A 17,776-nucleotide genomic window follows, 5' to 3' on the forward strand; every position below is an offset into this window, starting at 1 on the left:
ACCCGTCGCAGAGTTGAGAAAATTCTGTACCGTCGATACATAATATATATTTTATAACCTTACTTGTTTGATATAAATATTTATATTTTAATCGTTTTTTTTAACCTTTCAATCATTTTGTGTTTTTGCCCCATTTCCTGAGCCTCTTCTCTAATATTGCTTTCCTTTACCACTCTCGGACTATAGAAAAATTGAAAAAAAAAAAACAAATCAGCCTTGCACATACCAATTAAGTCGAAAGATTCAGTTACATAGAAGAATACCAAGCAAACTAAAAAAACCGCGTTTAATATAATAAAACTAAACTAGTGTGTCCCAGCTCTATTGTAGTAGATTCATAGTGCTACGCTGTTGTGACATGTCGCAAAAACGGTTGCAAAACACGCTGCACCCAGTACAGTACTGGTTGACCACAAACTGCAACTGACATAAGCGCAATATTGTTATCATTATTAAATGTTATTTATAACAGTGAATGTATTAAATAATAAAGCATATATTTTAAAATTGCAATCTCGAAACTGAATCACAACAATGTTCGAATACTTAATAATAAAAGTCTAACTATTTATAGGTACTTAATTTTAAAATAAAGTTTATATAATAAAAATAAAGTTTGTGCGATTTTGTCGCGTTTCCTTTGAAAATTACCTGCATTTTTTTGCGACTGATGGGAATCTGGTTCTTAATTCCCCGATAAATGATATCGATAATTTTTTTATTAATTGCTTTGTTGAATTTAAGCTTTAAAGATCCCGTTGAATTATTTGGTTCACAATAAACTGTCTATTACTGTTGAATGTCATCACGTAGGATTATAGCTCGATAAATATCGATACAAATGTACCGAGATCGATCGACTTCTATGATCGAGGCCATCATAAAATTTAAACATTATTATATTATTGGATGAAAAAAGATCAAGCTTAAAACATCTACATTTCTGTCAGTGTAATCAATAATAATTAATACTGATTTTGATTTCATAGACAAAAAATACATTATAAAGTTAACGTAAATGTCACGTAGATTCGCAGAGCTTGTATAAAAAAAAAACGATATCCGTAAACGAAAAGGGCCGAGATCAGACTCCGCTTTGATATTCACTCCAAATTTCATTACATTTGGCGTGAAACGTGCCTATTCTTTTCATATTTTAAAACCGATTTGTTTGATGAAATTGTGTAAGGGGACTGAAAATAGTTTCGTTGACAATATCTTAATTTGATACGTTATGTTTTATTGTGATTGTTAAATAAGTTAAATTATTTTTAATGATACTTACTTGGTGGTGCAATAGTTAGCGCCCTCGATTGCTGGACCCATGTCGTGGGTTCACATAGCGCTAACATTTGTGTGATAAACATATTTTTCTGTGTTTAATAGCCTTGTATGTATCTATACACTTAAACGTACATAAGTAGGTATGTAGTAGTAGTCTCTGGTTCCCATAACACAGAGAATCCTTGTTTTGGGGCCATATGATTGTATGACTTGTCCCCCTTTATATTTATAATTTACTAGCTTTTGCCCACGACTTCGTCCGCGTGGAATAGTTCACAAATAAATATGCAAAATTAAATGTATATTTTTCAATATTTCTGAGAGATTTTCTTAATATTTGTTTCCGTAAGAACCTTGTACAGATTATTAGAAAACTACAAAAAAAAAAATAAGCCAAATCGGTCAAGCCGTTTTCATGTTATGTCGTGACAACGGAAAACGGGTTTCATTTTTATATATATAGATAAGAACTAGTTATCATGCATTATTATGGTATGAACATAATAATATTCATTTGTGCCTGATTAGAATTTGAATATATTTAATCTTTAACAAGATTTATAAAGGACTAATATAGCATTTACTTTGTTAATCTATATAACTTTTAAATTAAAATCATTGTAGTCATAGGTAGTTAACTAAAAGTACGAATTGTTTTGACAGAGGCGAAATAACGAGTTTATTCGCGAGTCAAGAGTAAAAACGACGTTGTCAAATGTATTTATTTAACGTCTGTCCGAATTAATTTGCAGCAATCTCAGAGCAGACTCGTAACGGGCTCAGTGATTCAATTATGTCACACGAAACACGATCGTCGAGGCGAAAACATGGGGAAAAACGGGAAAAATGTCCGAGCATTAGATCGCGTTCACGATAAGTGGATGACTTCTCGCATGGTTTGATGTCAAAGGGCGCGCAGTGAGTCGCAACGCTAGTCGAGCACCGCCGCACGCCGCCACACGCACTGCCCGCCCCAACACGTTCCAACAGTTCCATCTGCGTAATAAAGCTAATTAAAATATTTGAGATTTGAGATATTTTAATACGTCACTTCCGTTCTTACATTATAATGGTCACTTCATAAATTGGTCGTCGTCGTGACCTAACAGATCAGACGTCCGATGAATTCGTGTTGAGCGACGCACCGGTGTTCAAATCTCAGGCGGGTATCAATTTTTCTAATGAAAGACGTACTCAACAAATGTTCACGATTGACTTCCACGTTGAAGGAATAACATCGTGTAATAAAAATGAAACCCGCAAAATTATAATTTGCGTAATTACTGGCGGTAGGACCTCTTGTGAGTTCGCGCCTGCACCGCCCTGCCTATTTTCTGCCGTGAAGCAGTAATGCCTTTCGGTTTGAAGGGTGGGGCAGCTGTTGTAACTATACTTGAAACCTTAGAACTTAAATGTGGGTGGGTCGCGCGTTTACGTTGTGGATGTCTATGGGCTCCATTAACCACTTAACACCAGGTTGGCTGTGAACTCGTCGACCCATATAAGCAAAAATAAAAAGTGTGTGTGTCCGCTCCGACGCACGACTGGAGTTTACTGGATATAAAAAATTAAACGAAACAATACGAGAAATAGTTCTATATTACGACAACACGATACACTACAGATTATTAACAAATTAACGAGACACAAAACAAACGACTAACAAATATATGAAAATACAATAATGAGAGAAACGCGCGATCAGTACGAGGCTTTGTGGCGGACTGCCGGCGCATGTACTAGCATGTCACACGAAATGCGCATAACGCATTTCGTGTGACATGCTAGTACGATTTTGGTCCCCATAATTTTCATACCCCGGGCCTATATATGTAAATCGATTCTAAAGGAGTAAACTCCAAAAAAAAATCGTTTATTTAAAGTAGAGGCTCCATCTGATTCCCGAATGAATTATCAGGTTAATATGTCAACACGTACGGAAACAAATCCTTTTTAAATTACATTGCCGTCGGTGCAGAAGCGTATGTGTGTGCGACATCGATATTTTAAAGTGAACCGCGTTATACATGATATAAAAGATAGGAGAAGTTAGGACTTAGTAACCATTTGCCGAAATTGGTCTCGTTTGAGATAACAACAAGTTTTCGCACCCTCGCAACTAAATGTGCAATTCATACGTGTGTAAATCTCGGTGATGCAAAGAAAAATAAGCCTTAACAAATCATGTTATGGTTTATTTTGATATGTAAGGTTATTTTTTAGCATATGTCATTGCTGATACTTTGGTAGTCTTATCGGATATTTTTGGCCAACGTGTGGTAAGTGTTCTTTATAGGTTGTGAAATTTAGATAGGATTCAGTATTTTACAATTATTACGAAATATCAAATTGAGAAGACATATTATTATACTAAAGGCTTCCGTTGCCAATATATTAACTTTCAGTGACATCAGTAAAGATATTGGCGATCAGGAAGAGGTTTATCAAGCATCAACTGGTGATAGCCTACGTTTTTTATGAAGGTAAGATTATTTGTGTCCCGAAGGTCTTTCCAGTTTCACCAGGACAGGTGAGAAGATCCGACGAGAAACTCAGCGGACTGATATATAGGTTAGATTGCACGTCCAACTCTTTGCAGAGTTTTGCGAGTAGGGTTCCAGAGTACGATTACCAGAAGGCGTCTAATGCAAGAGTTATTGGATTTGATAAATTCGTAAGGACGTCTCAAGGACGTGGACGATGACTAGTTCCTGCGTGGGCAGGAGACGAGAAGTAGTCAGCGGCCGCAACGATAAGGTGATTATCATGACGCATAGCCTTATCGAAGCACCGTTCCGACGCTGACTTCCGGTGTTTCCGGATCGATTCGAGGCCCAGATCGTCGTGCAGGTTGACGTTCCTCACGAATCACGGTGCTCCGAAGGCTAACCTGCAAAAACGTGATTGTAAGGTTTGGAGGGATCTATGAGGGCGCGGTGCGGTGTGTCCGGGCTGTTTGAGCGAAGAGCATACTCGCGTATGTCATGACGGAGAGCCTACTCTTATACACGTAAAAAAAAATCGCTTGGAAAAATTTAAGTATTATTGTACAAAGGCTAAATGTGGAAATCCTGGAAATGCTGAACATCAAACTGTCTAATAACTATCTTATTATAGGAGTGGATGTCAATTCCAAACGTTAACTAAAGGACATCTCATTTGTGTTTTATCGGGTTTATGTTGGGAAAATCGATCGCTCCATTTAATCGAGTGTTGTTACACTGTGAGAGCGATGTTCAGTAAGAAACAATCATGTTCACCTCAGTTTGACATTACAAGACATTGTCCAATACTTTGTCGTCTTGCCATATTGGTGTAAGATATTCATAATTTTTTTTGATGCTAATTTTACATTTGATGGCTGCTCCTAATTAATTTATTTTTAGTAGCGTTAACTGTTGAACAGCAATACAGCAATACAGACGGTAACTACGAGATCGATTAGCCAATACTGCTACTACTGTTCTGGTATTTCTGTACTGCGATTACGATGCAAGTTTGAGACAGGTTCTGTAGTATTTCTTTCGTAGATTAACCAACCTTCTTCGATTAAAAATACTACTGTTTGGGCGCAAAACCTCGTACAATTTTTGTATTAGTTATATATTATTAGTTAGGTATTTATTATATATACACAGTAAAAAGGTCAAAAAGTATTGACTTTATTTTTATATGAAAACTCAAAGAAGTTGACAATTTTTAACAGATTCCAAACAAAAGAACAAATGTTTTCAATGAAATTAAAATACTCCAATTTCCTTCTTTTTTTTAATTAAAATTTAATCAAATAGATTTTTGAAAATATATCTATCCTCTTCTTAAACTTTGCATTCAGAAAACCACTAAACTTATATTTTATTCTTTGTAACCCAATAACAGTAGTCGAGCGCTCGCATAGTTTGCATGTGTTCATACAGTCGACTAAACAATGAAAGGTACCTGAATTCTTACTGAGACGGGAAGCGAAGTAATCTTATAAGATAAACGTTATTGGATGCATCTATGAAAAAAACTTTTCCAACCAAGCGAACAAATCGAATGTAAACAATTCTTTTGTGTAAAGTTGTGAACTTCTAGATAAAAAAAAAACAGTCGTATGTATAAAGAGCTCCTCCACCTCGTCTGCGCGATATAAGCATTAAAAAATAATTTCACCACCTACCTTGAAACTTGATTTATATCTCTTACTCGCATAGTAATTACGGAAAGGATAAATTTTGCATGTTTGGATCTTATTACATGTTCCCATGTTGATTATTCCTTAATCGTGGAAATAATTCGTCAACAAATTGTAGGTAAGTTTTTCATTACAAAAAAATTTACCAGGCGGCGGGATTTGACGCTAGTACAGTCGCCAATCGCTTGGTACGAGTAGAGCATTCGTATTTTCCTTTAAACTACATCGACATAGACAAAAGCTATAATACTTGCAAATGTAAAGGAGAATTAATCTCAGAATTTAATAAGATACTTCAATATTTTTAATCGTCTCATACCCATTACATCAATACCGAGATCAAAACAAAACAAATTCAATAAACGTAACAATAAAAGCGAAAAGGGTGAATACAAAAGCATAAAACTGAAAATATAGCACTAAATGAGTTGAAGACGTCTCACGATCGAGCACTTTTATCGCCCTCGTACATCGCGCCCCAAAAGATTCCTATAACTGTCATCTTGTCAAGCTACACTACGACACAAATCCTCATATTACCATAGTGTAATATTTTACGGGTTACGCCAGTGAAAATAAATACAGATCATATGAAAATTGGAAACCTAAATCGTATGGAATTTACATATCAGTTGTTGACGTAGAAATCCCTGACACGACTTAATACTGGATTCGGGGTGAAATTTCTTTTTTTTTTATATATCTGACGGTTTTGTTTACAGTCGTTGTGTTTGTAGTCGAATGGAGGAGATATTACATTTTATTCCAGTGATGTGCATATTACACTTTATATATATATATTAAAAATATTATTATTTAACACATACGTACAACTGAATTCGCCTTAAATTTTACGATGAATAGTGCCTTAAATTATTATCAGTTGATGATGCAAGTCTACTGCTGTACATCAACCCTTCAGTGACCCCTTCTCGGTCTGATCTTGCGGCTTCATCGAGCGTATATTTATGATCATTGTCATACTTTGCGTCAGGACCATAATAATTAACTCTGGCGTTCCATCGATTTCCATGCTCGTTTTTGTTATACATCAATGAAATACAGCTCAATGCATTGCCATGTAAAAAAATGTATCGACCAATGAATTCCAGCCGGAACAAATTAATAATTAAAATTATTCCGGCTGGAATTCATTAATATTAACTATTTAATTATTAATTAATTTGTGTAACAAATTAATAAATTTATTTATTAATTAACTAATTAGTTCTTGAGAACTGAAATGGAGAACTTTTTATTAAGGCTTTTCCAGAACTCAATTTACTAGAGACATCACTGTGAGTTCATTGCAAACAAGGGCGCGTAGGCTATGACATCGTGCCCTAATTGCACTCCGGTAAACAGCGACTAGGTCGTTCACCAGACATTGTTGATGTCCATGAGCGGCTCACCATCAAGTGGACCGTATAGGAATAGCTGCATATATGTAGGCCCATATGTAGGGACAGTATTAAATTCTCCCTGTTGTATACCGTATATTCCATGGGTAAATAATGTGAGGAATTATTTGAGACAATCCCGTCATCTCGTTTACTATCGGCTTGCCACCAGGCGACAGGAAGACCTGGTAGCATACTAGAGCAGATTTTACCACCTATTATCTGTAATTACTGAATTTTATCTTTAAACAAATTCAAAAGGTCTTTTTTTCCATTTACTGTCAAGCTCTGAATTAGACTTCCGCCGTCGAGTTCTAATAATAATATATAACACATTTATGGCAAGTATGAAAAGAGGCCGTCGGTTGGTGGATTAACTGTACCCTCATTATTGCTGAGTTTCATAAGTGAATGTCACCAGATATTATTAAACCAGCTATAGATGAGTACGTTTTTCTTCGTTCTTACTTTAAAAAGCGATGTGCAAATATTAGTGATTCGAAGTTGTATTAATACGCAGGTTTACATTGGGTATACGAATCATATGAAGTAGATAAAACTTAATTAGAATGATAAATTTCTAACTTGTTAATGTCTATTTGTATAAAGATTAATAAGGCGTGCTTTATTATAATTGAAAATCTTTTAAGTCTGGTATCTGGTATTTCGAACAAAACTTTCCAATATTTTTTATTTAATCCAAGCGAAATAAAATGGATCGTTACTACAATGACAGCTGTAGGTATCACACTTATGAAATAAATTTCGTTTTTATATTTGGCATTTTAATCTTATAAAAAATCATGCAAATTAGATATTTCCACAACGCACGTTACGAAAATGGCGCGAGGGAGGTTTATTTTCAGCTGGGCGGAGTCTGAGAGAAAAATGTACCGCCTTGTCGAAGCCACGCCCATCTTCCTCTTCACAACCATTTTACTTATTTCGGTTTTATTACCCAACATGTGCACACATAGGTCCGGAAACATATCAATGACTAGATGGACACACCGCGATACGCTTCGTACATTGAAAGCTTGCTTCATATATCTCTATTGTTTCATACAACTTCGTGAAAATTTTACTTTGGTTTTATATCATGTGATGATACAGCTTTCTGAATCTGAATCTTAAAAGATTTAACGTATTGTGAAATTATCACAAAACGGAGGTATTTGAAATGACTTCAGAGTGACTCGGAATGGCGGATATTTTAAAACGGAATAATGCAGTACAGGTAACTAGGAAATATGTAGGACGCACTTTTAAGTGGAATTAAACTTTGTAATAATCTGGAAGTATCGCTATAAAATGTATTATGTGTCTAAATTGTCATATTTGTTACAATAACTTACTTGAGTATAATTGTTGGCTCACCGTATATATTATCATGTCGATCCTGATTGTTTCCTGTTAACAAATTTAAATCCCTATTTCTTTAATCCTTACCTCTATGAGTCCTTCAAGAAGGTGGTAGTATGTGGTTCCGGCAAGGTGAAATGAATAATACACGATCAGTTTCAACAAATCTGCTTATTTCAAACCTCAAATGTAGTCACAGTTTCACTAGTAAATGCAATGCGAAAGTTTTTTTGTTGAATATAAGTACTATATTTATAAGGACACAGCCTCGCGTCTGAAACTGGAATTAATGGTAATAATATATAATAACCAGAGTCTTCACAACGTGCACTCAGCTTAGAACGTGATGCACTCACCTTATAACGTGTTCGTGTTCGTTAATGTTGAAGCTTTAAACGTGTTGTGAATGGATGTGGATCTGTGTGTATGGATGATTACAGTTACAGAATAAGAGTACACAATACGCCCTACCATCAGTATTTTTGCAAATTTATGAATATACTTTTAAAAAGTATTTAAAACCAGCAGGCTCTAAACTCGGTATCGCATTAGTAAACGTCTATCCTATTGGTCAAATGTCTCTTTTTTTTCTCAAATAGTTCTTTTCAATCAGTTAATACGTAGTTAAATACTGTTGCTTATTTAATGGAAAAAGAACCTGTGTTTGAAGAGTGCCTTGTTATTAATCGCATTGGAATGTTATAATGCTGTGAAAAACAGTATTTAATAAATAAAGCTCGATAAGTGATTCCTAAAGTCTATACTGACGCTGAGGCGTTTGTTGTGAGCTCGTACAAGTAAATGTCAATTTCCATCTTATTAGTACCGCGGAGTAATCATGCGTTACGGATTGAAGGGTGGGGATGCCCTTTAGCAATATAAGACCTCAATTCGATCCAGGTTTCGACTTCTTGGTTAAGGTGTGTATTTACGTTTGTAATGTTTGGACTCGACAACAGGTGAGTTATAAGTTAGTTGCTGCACTAAAAAAAGATTCTTAGTCTTATTTAATACTAGATGTGCCCCGCTGTTTGACTCACTTTAAATTTATAAAACAGGAAGAATGCAACACGTTTCATTATTCCGGGATAAGCAATTCCTTATATCGTTTCTTTGGGCCATAAACCAACCATAACCCTAGTTTATTTGTGGATCCGTTGGGACGTAATATAAAAAACTAGTGAACTATAATTTAGACCCGGCGTTGCCCAGTTGATTTCAGTTGATATCATAAATAGTATCTTGAATAATATGTTAAAAACAATCTGTGCGAAATTTCGGATAGATCTCATCAACCCTTTTTAAATTATTATATAACAAACAATTATATATTGTAACATTTATGATATTAATATTGATTAGGTATTACATACCAGAACATCAAATAAGTTAAAATACATTTACAAATATTAAAAAAATTGGAATAATTGTAACTGATATTAACATCGTGTTTCTTTCTCGTGTCTTTTTCGATCTTCGTTGATGTTGACTGTCAATCCAAACCACATCGTGATTTGATTATTATTTTAGATAGTACCTACACCGCTTATATTAGAGCATAATGAAATTGGGTAGTATTAATTAGGTAAATATAATTGTTAATTAAATTAAATAATGGTTACGTTGATTAAATTATTGGTTTAGGGTTATTGAAATTTATAAAGATACGACAAGAAAATACAAGACAAATTTCAGAATACTGTAGACTTAAGTTAATGGCCACTTTTCATTGAAAAAAGAACGAAAGAAACGAAAGAACGTTTCTGCCTGCCCTTTCTTAATTTTATTGGCGTTGGTAGTACACAAGCATACGGCCTCCCGAAGTTAAGTAACCCATTGCTCATGGGCATCAGCAATGCTAGGAACAAAGCAATGGCACTGCTTACTGCTGCGAAATATCAAAGCTCGGACAAGAACATCACAACACTCAAGAAATACCCAGAGTAGCAGTTCAGTCTCAGGCCGCATAGTATGAGGAGCAACGATTGCTGGAAACTCGAGTAAATTTATGTATTTATATTATCTAATCTAGCCAATAGTGATTATAGCTTACCATCAGGTGGGCTAAAACTGAGAATCTATGAATGTATAGTATATGATCTTGGACACTGCCCTACTCACAATATTCCTAGAGAATGACAATTAGTGATGACTGCATTGAACAGTTTTCCGAAATACGAAAAGGAAAAAACATAGTTTGGAATAATTTTATACAAACTTTTTGTTAACAAATAGAAAAACTGAGTTTTAAAAAAATATTTTTTTGTGGAAAATAAATGGGTTGTCATTACTCATTTTTAAATAATATTAGAGTAGGGAATGTATAATTTATTTATGGCCGCCTACCTACTACATGTACGCACATACCTACTACATGAAACTTTAATAGAAAATATTTTAATCAGTTAGGTGATTCATGACTATAGTATCAAGATGAGTTTATAACGAACAAAAACCACATATTTTTTAATTCAATAAAGAGTATTTATTTAATAGACTAATCAATTGCACTCGTGCATAGATTATAAATCATTTTGACATTGAAAGCGACAAAGACGTAAAGTGACCCTCAAGACGCGTTGACTTATTGTTGGGTTTTATGCTAGCAGGTAGTTAAAAAATGTTTCTTGTTGAACTGTTACTGTGAATATTAATTTGATAACGCGTGTTCAATAAAGTTAATATGGATGATATAAATTCGACATCACTTAGTTTCATTCCAGGCTGGCTAAAAATAATCCTAGAGGAAAGTGATGAAGAAGGTGCGTTTCTAATAATTTAATTAAATTTGTAAGTTCAAAATCGAAGTAGAAAGCATATTAAGAAATTCTTTTTTTTCGAGAGTGATCATAGTTATTTGGAATATTAATAGTAAAATTGACAAACTAAATGGCACAAAAAATATACTATCCATTATTCACGTTATTCAATATTATCGTGCATTGGTGGGTAGGATTATGAATAGTATTGTTAAAAATAATAATTATGATTAACTGTGGCAGTGTACTTGTACTAGTTGTGCCAGCTTCATAATAACTATTGTCCCATTGGTTGGGATGTATCAAAAATTGAATTTAGAAAAATGTTTTTTATGTATTTTACCGATCATGATTATTTTTAAAATCAATGTAAATGTATTTAATGTCATTGATTAATTAATTAATTAGTTTCTTTCAAAAAGGCAAAGGTTTACTATTAAGTATATTAAGATTAAATTAAATCAACACGTATTTTTTACGCAGCGCAGTTCGCAATATTTTTGCCTCAGCTATTGTGGATGCTCATGAATGTCCGTAATCAATTACGAATAAACGGCTTGTGACCTCATCTGTTGACGCACGTCTACTTTCATAAACAAAAAAATACATAAATCTAAATGTAACCTCTATTTTTTGTAAGCAATAACACTGTACTGCCACTCTGGAGCTATTGGAAATCTGTTTTTATAACTAGCAGAAAAGCTCTTCTATTAATTGAGAAATACACACAGAAATTTTAATTACCTACCTGCATTTTGTCATGACAAGTCCAAGTCTCGAAGTCAAGATGGAACTCTTAATTACATTTATGTAATAAACATCGTTTTAGAATTCAACACGATAATAACACATACTGGTGGCAGGACGTCTTGTGAGTCCGCACGGGTAGGTTCTATCACCCTGCCTATTTCTGCCGTGAAGCAGAAATGTGTTTCGGTTTGAAGGGTGGGGTAGCTGTTGTACTGTAAAAATTGAGACCTTAGAACTAATATCTCAAGGAAGGTGGCGGAATTTACGTTGTCAATGTCTATGGGTTCCAGTAACGACTTAACACCAACCAGGTGGGTCGTGAGCTAGTCCACGTACCTAAGCAATAAAAAAACCGCTACTAAGTTAAGCCAACGTGAAGAAAATCGTCATGCTAAGCTTATCGATATTATCGACGCTTTCCATTATTAGTATCGTGTCTCTGCTCTGGTTACAATTCTACTTCATACCATAAGTGGTTGCTTAGATTTAGAATCAAGTCGGTCCCTGTATGCAACAGAAGTAAATCAAATATCGACTTTCAATCGTAACAATTTTGACAGCGAAAGAAATGAGCTCGCCCTGGGGTTTCAAAATGCTTGGAAAAACATTAAGGAAAATTATATGGAATATGTGTTCGATGATGGGCATTGAAACCAAAGGAGTGCCTGGTCAAGCTTGTCGGCTAGTGGAGCGTAGTATCGTTGCACGCATCAAGGAGAGTGGAAATATAAGTTAGTATTACTGTACTATGATTAAATGGTGTAAAAAGTACAAAATATTCAGAGACGTAAATCCAATCTACTGCGGCAATTTTTTTGCCATATTTAAAAAAAAAACTACTTATGATAGGCACCATTGCTTAGAATGATATTAATCAAATATGTCATCGTTCAAATTAAAATTAAACGTCAAATTAACGTAAAATTCATAGACCTATATAGTAGGGACACGACATATTGTTCTATACGTACAATTGCTTATATAAATAGCACCCATTTTGAAGGCACACACATAAACATATATCTATCTCGTTCTTACTCAGCACTTTAACTCGCAGGAAAACAATATAACAGTATTTCAGTACGTACATAAAATGAAACATGAATATACGTAAATGTCTACGTCTCCGTCTAATGAGGCCGAAAATCCGCCATGTTTAGCGCGTCAAATGTCATTGTCACGTCAGTTCGGCCGTCTGTTTTGGGTTGTACATTATTTATTGACTTTGATATCGATTTAATATGATTGCTTATATAAAATTTCTAATTTTATCATGCTTAAAACATACAAAAATAATAATTAAAACATATTTTATAGGATCTCAAGAAAGTCGATGCCCCAAAACTATTATCTATATATATTTAAATTCATTATGGAGCCCTCATCCGAAACATAGATTATACACTTAATATATTTGAATCCGAAATATCGGACACCATTTTTCGGTCGGAATCTATTCATCATACGGTAGTGTGTTACGGACTTTAGAGTCAGCAAAACAATTAAAATAGATTGTAATAGTCTAAGAAAAGTCCGTACTCAAAATACGATAACATTCAGCATGCTAGAAATGGGCTGATGGCATTGTACTATGCCATATCTTTATGTTTTGCGGCAAACGACAACTTTATAAAATCAGTGTAGCAAATTTTAAAAATCGTCATATCGTTTACTTGGAAAATTTGAAGCACGAACTCGTCTTAGATTTCACATAATATCTAAATCACATCACCTTTGCACATAACAATATACTTACTTCCTATTAAAGTATAAATTCTACAAATACATTAATACTCAACAATATTTAAAATAAAATAAGCCAAGAACGTTTATCGATAAAACCTACTAACATTAAAATCTTCTGGGCAGCACTAAAGCCGCCATGTTTTGTGGCCAGATGACGTCACAGTGGCACGAATTTTTTGTTGACGTTTCATTTCCATTAGTTTCCTACTTCAGTGGTAAAATTCAATTGAAATATCTACTTCTTCATACAAAGATTCAAATAAAGCTTAAGCGGGGGGTTCGTTGTTCGTTATAGCCAGGGTTCTATATACAAACTGAAGCTCCGTTTTTTTTTCCATAGAAATTTCTTCATTTCATTCTAAACTGTTCCAAATCATCCGCCATCGCTCCTTCAATGTCCTCTCTTCAGTCTTTACTATTACTTTACCAATACATTCATTTGTTCATTTCTGTTCTGTAATCAAAAGCTAAAATTCGGTATTCACAATAATGATAACCTATTTCCTCGTGGCTATTTCGGCCGGGGAGCAATCATTTGCTCCGCTTTGAAAGGTGAATCAACTGTTGTTCAGTAAAATAACGGCTACGACCTCGTTTTTCAAGATGGCTGTCATTTATTCGATAAAAAGGAACTTATGAAGTGATTTTTGGATAGTAAAATTTTCAGCACTGCACATCTATCACACATTGTCTGGTCTTTATTTTTTGAGAACAGTTTCCATGTCATAATATGTAGTACTATATACCCGGTACAAGCTATGCCGTGCATTTGTATGTTGGTAAGTAAGTGGGTATGTATATAATAAAAACACTTTTTTTTTAAGGTGGAACTGAGTGGGACAATTTCAAACGGCATCTAGCGATTCGTATACCTCTGATAATGGCTTCTGCAGTTCAGATAGCTGCAAAAATGTCACACGCCTCGGAGTCAATAAAAGCGAGTGTAATACAAAGGGTCCTTCAGATACGAGGATCAAACTATTCAATAGAAGAGATCAATCAATCAGAATGCGAAGTGCTTAAAAACTTAGGTAATTCTTTAAAACTACATATAGACCATTCTCTTATCTGTTTGTAAACCGTTTTTTTTTTTGTTTAGTAAATATTAATTGAAAATATTGATAAAATAGTTTTTCTTTGCTACATGTCAGTAACAATGCAACATAATCAAGGCAGAAACGTAATTAATTCATAAAACAAAATCTTAGGTTTCAGTGATTGTTATTGGATTTCGATAATTGGGCGAACATTACTTTCTTTGTATAGTTGAACATTAAATTTTAGACTAGAGTATCAGATTGAGAATAAAAATTAAAAAAGTACTAAAGACGAATCCTTATTAAAACAATTTTCGCAATCCGACTTTGTGATCCGGTCGTTAGAAAATCTAATAGCTACATCAGGCTGACGAATTTTACAGTATAGTATAGTGGTACGTTTAATATAATAAAATGTTATGAAAAAAAAGGATATTATTAAGTGTTATACGTTGCACAGATTTCCGTGTGCCGATATGGACGAGCGTCGAAGTGGCTGCGCTTTTGGCCACCGAGGTCGGTATGACGCGCGAAATGATTTCCGGCGTCGAATTGATGGTTGACTTGGCCGAGTTCAACCGTTTCAAATTAGAAAACGACATGTGCATCACCGCGACCCCGTCCAACTCGTCATGTAAGTTCACGCTATCTAACATAACAATATAAAGAACAATCTTTATTTGTTTGTTCGTATTCGTAAGAGCGGCGATGCCATTCGGCTGACCGTGATTTAAATTCGTCAATTTATAGCTCGCACGTGTAGTTTATAGACGTGGCATCGTCAACGTAGTACACATGTATGTGTGTGTAACCATTTTTTTTTTCATTTAGCGATAGTAAGATTGATTAGTAGTATGTTAACAATTGTAGTGTATAACGGTGAATACATCACACACCTTCGATATACCGACGATATAATAGTAATGGCTGAATCACTAGATTTGGGGTTCGGTGACTTGAATAGTTTCCCAACAAGTGGGCCTTAAAATGATTATGGATAAAACGAAAACCATGTTTTTTTTATTTTTTTATTTTTTTTTTATTGCTTAGATGGGTAGACGAGCTCACAGCCCACCTGGTGTTAAGTGGTTACTGGAGCCCATAGACATCCACAACGTAAATGCGCCACCCACCTTGAGATATAAGTTCTAAGGTCTCAGTATAGTTACAACGGCTGCCCCACCCTTCAAACCGAAACGCATTACTGCTTCACGGCAGAAATAGGCAGGGCGGTGGTACCACCCACGCGGACTCACAAGAGGTCCTACCACCATTAAAAAATTAGTTTTAATAATAATATTAAATTTGTATAGTCATTGATAACTGATATTATTATATCTCTAATATCGAGATCTTCCCATTTGAAAAATGTCACGCTTCACTTTCACTATAATTGAAATAACGTATTAGTCACGTATTGCCTTTTGATATTTCTATAATCATACAATTAAAGCAAAGCCATTATTAAAACTGTGTTCGTTTATGTTCTATATTTCAAATGGTTCGTAAATATCAAATTTTTGTAATAAAGTTGAATTTGGTTGGTGTCATAAGTCTGTGTTTTTTTTTTAATTTTAATCTGTATTTTCACGTAGGTTTAATGAAGAAACGTTTGCGCACACTACACCTGACGGCGGGCGCAGTGATGGCCACAGTACAATATTACGAATTGACCGGGCTGGATCCGGTCGGTAAGTTAGCTAGTATTACACGGGTACCGGCGACGTTTATCACGTGTATCGCCGATTTTATCATAAAGTATTTGGATGAGGAGGATCTGCCGTACCTCCCTTTGCCGCGAAAGCGAAAATTTAGTGAAGTGTGATTTTTAGTTCGTGATGTCGCGACTCGCTAACTACTAACGGTAGATACGTCGTGGAGTGCAACTTGATTATATAAGCAACACCACGGCAACCTGTAAGTGAGTCGCGAACACGAGGATTTCATTTGAAATTGTATATTTTAACTTTCATCATGTTTTAAACTTTAAATATAACTGGATTTGTGATGATTTTTATTCTAATGTAGAACATATGTACATACATTTTAAATGGGTCGCTGTAAAAAAAATAAAAAAAAACCCTGAAACTGAAATCTTAAAGATTTTAACGGTAGGTTTTTTGTTTCAAAAATGTTGTTTAGGTTCTAAAATGAATCACAATTTTTTGGAAATTCCTCCTCTCTGCGTTTTTCTACAGACAAACATTTTTGCCGACTTTTTGTCAAATTGTTCGTTATTATAGTTTAAACGTAACAATTGAACTGTAACTTAGTATTATTAGTTCATTAAGGGCTTCTCTAATAAATACTTCGAATTGTGATGTTTGTCTCGTAATTTTCTTTTCTTTAAACATTCAGCAAATGTTTAAAAAATATGAAATACGATACTAATATGATAATTCAATGAAAACGGAAAACTGTTATCGCGTCGATAATTTGAATTGCTTACTAAAACTATATGCAAGATATTGTAAGTTATATTTAACTTCACGTTGTATAAACGGTAGTATTTTGTATGATTAAAGTAAGTTTTTATTAAAAAAAAAAATGTACTCTTATAGTTTTAAGCTTCAATAAATATTTTTATGTTTGTTTTCTCTCTTAATAAAGGTCTTTGATTTTATGTTTTTCATTATTCATTTCTCTTCTGACCTTGTAAATGTCCATCGATAATACTGTATTAGTTTTTTGACTACCCTCCTGGATATCGTTTTTATCAAAGCACAAGGCCACAGAATCTTGTGACAGAAAGCCGGAAATAACTGCGTTTCAAAGGGTAACAAATCCAAAAAAATGTTCTTTCTTTCATGTACTTTACTAGATTAAAGTTGTTTTTTTTAAATCTTGACACGAGAAAACGCTATATCTTAATCCACCTACTGCGATCACAAAAACTGTCAATACCAAATAATACGTCTGAATAGAATTTTGTAGAATACAAAAAGTAAATTCAGCGAACTTTAAGTGAAAAAATTCAAAATAAACCACTTTAAACCACATTGAACATATCTAAAATTTGAAATGTCTAGCATGCAAACAAATATAAATGAATATTCATAAGCGAAGCAAAAACGTTGTATCCATTTCTACAAAAAACAGACCAACGGAGGTGTATTAAATTTTATAGTTAGTTTATTTGGACAGAAGTGCAGAAAAGAAATCTTTTATAATTATTCTAAAAATCGATCATTATATCTATATATATAAAAGAAAGTCGTGTTAGTTACACTATTTATAACTCAAGAACGGCTGAACTGATTT

At 34.2% G+C, this 17,776-nt stretch overlaps 1 protein-coding gene and 1 long non-coding RNA gene across 2 annotated transcripts in view; one reads left to right on the forward strand and one right to left on the reverse strand.

Annotated features, from left to right (window-relative positions):
- Positions 1-1,815: 1,815 nt before the first annotated feature.
- LOC149503571 (uncharacterized) overlaps positions 1,816-17,776 on the reverse strand; it is a 40,751-nt gene continuing 24,790 nt past the window's right edge. Inside the window, exon 3 of the long non-coding RNA XR_016323686.1 lies at positions 1,816-2,280. This is a non-coding gene — a long non-coding RNA (uncharacterized LOC149503571). The remainder of the gene's footprint in view (positions 2,281-17,776) is intronic.
- Positions 10,773-17,138, forward strand: LOC114252477 (uncharacterized). The gene is made up of 5 exons (XM_028186935.2): positions 10,773-10,985; positions 12,293-12,463; positions 14,303-14,509; positions 14,976-15,149; positions 16,111-17,138. The coding sequence occupies exons 1-5, from the start codon at positions 10,907-10,909 to the stop codon at positions 16,338-16,340; spliced, it is 861 nt and encodes a 286-aa protein (XP_028042736.2). The 5' UTR covers positions 10,773-10,906; the 3' UTR covers positions 16,341-17,138.

The sequence above is a fragment of the Bombyx mandarina genome, chromosome 01, assembly GCF_030267445.1.
Source record: "Bombyx mandarina strain Sakado chromosome 01, ASM3026744v2".
NCBI lineage: Eukaryota > Metazoa > Arthropoda > Insecta > Lepidoptera > Bombycidae > Bombyx > Bombyx mandarina.

Bases quoted from the DNA above. Each gene is read 5' to 3' on its own strand.
- LOC114252477 (XM_028186935.2), top strand. From the start codon at position 10,907: ATGGATGATATAAATTCGACATCACTTAGTTTCATTCCAGGCTGGCTA. The intron at 14,510-14,975 runs GTAATTCTTTAA...TACGTTGCACAG, and splicing joins CGAAGTGCTTAAAAACTTAG to ATTTCCGTGTGCCGATATGG. The intron at 15,150-16,110 runs GTAAGTTCACGC...ATTTTCACGTAG, and splicing joins GACCCCGTCCAACTCGTCAT to GTTTAATGAAGAAACGTTTG.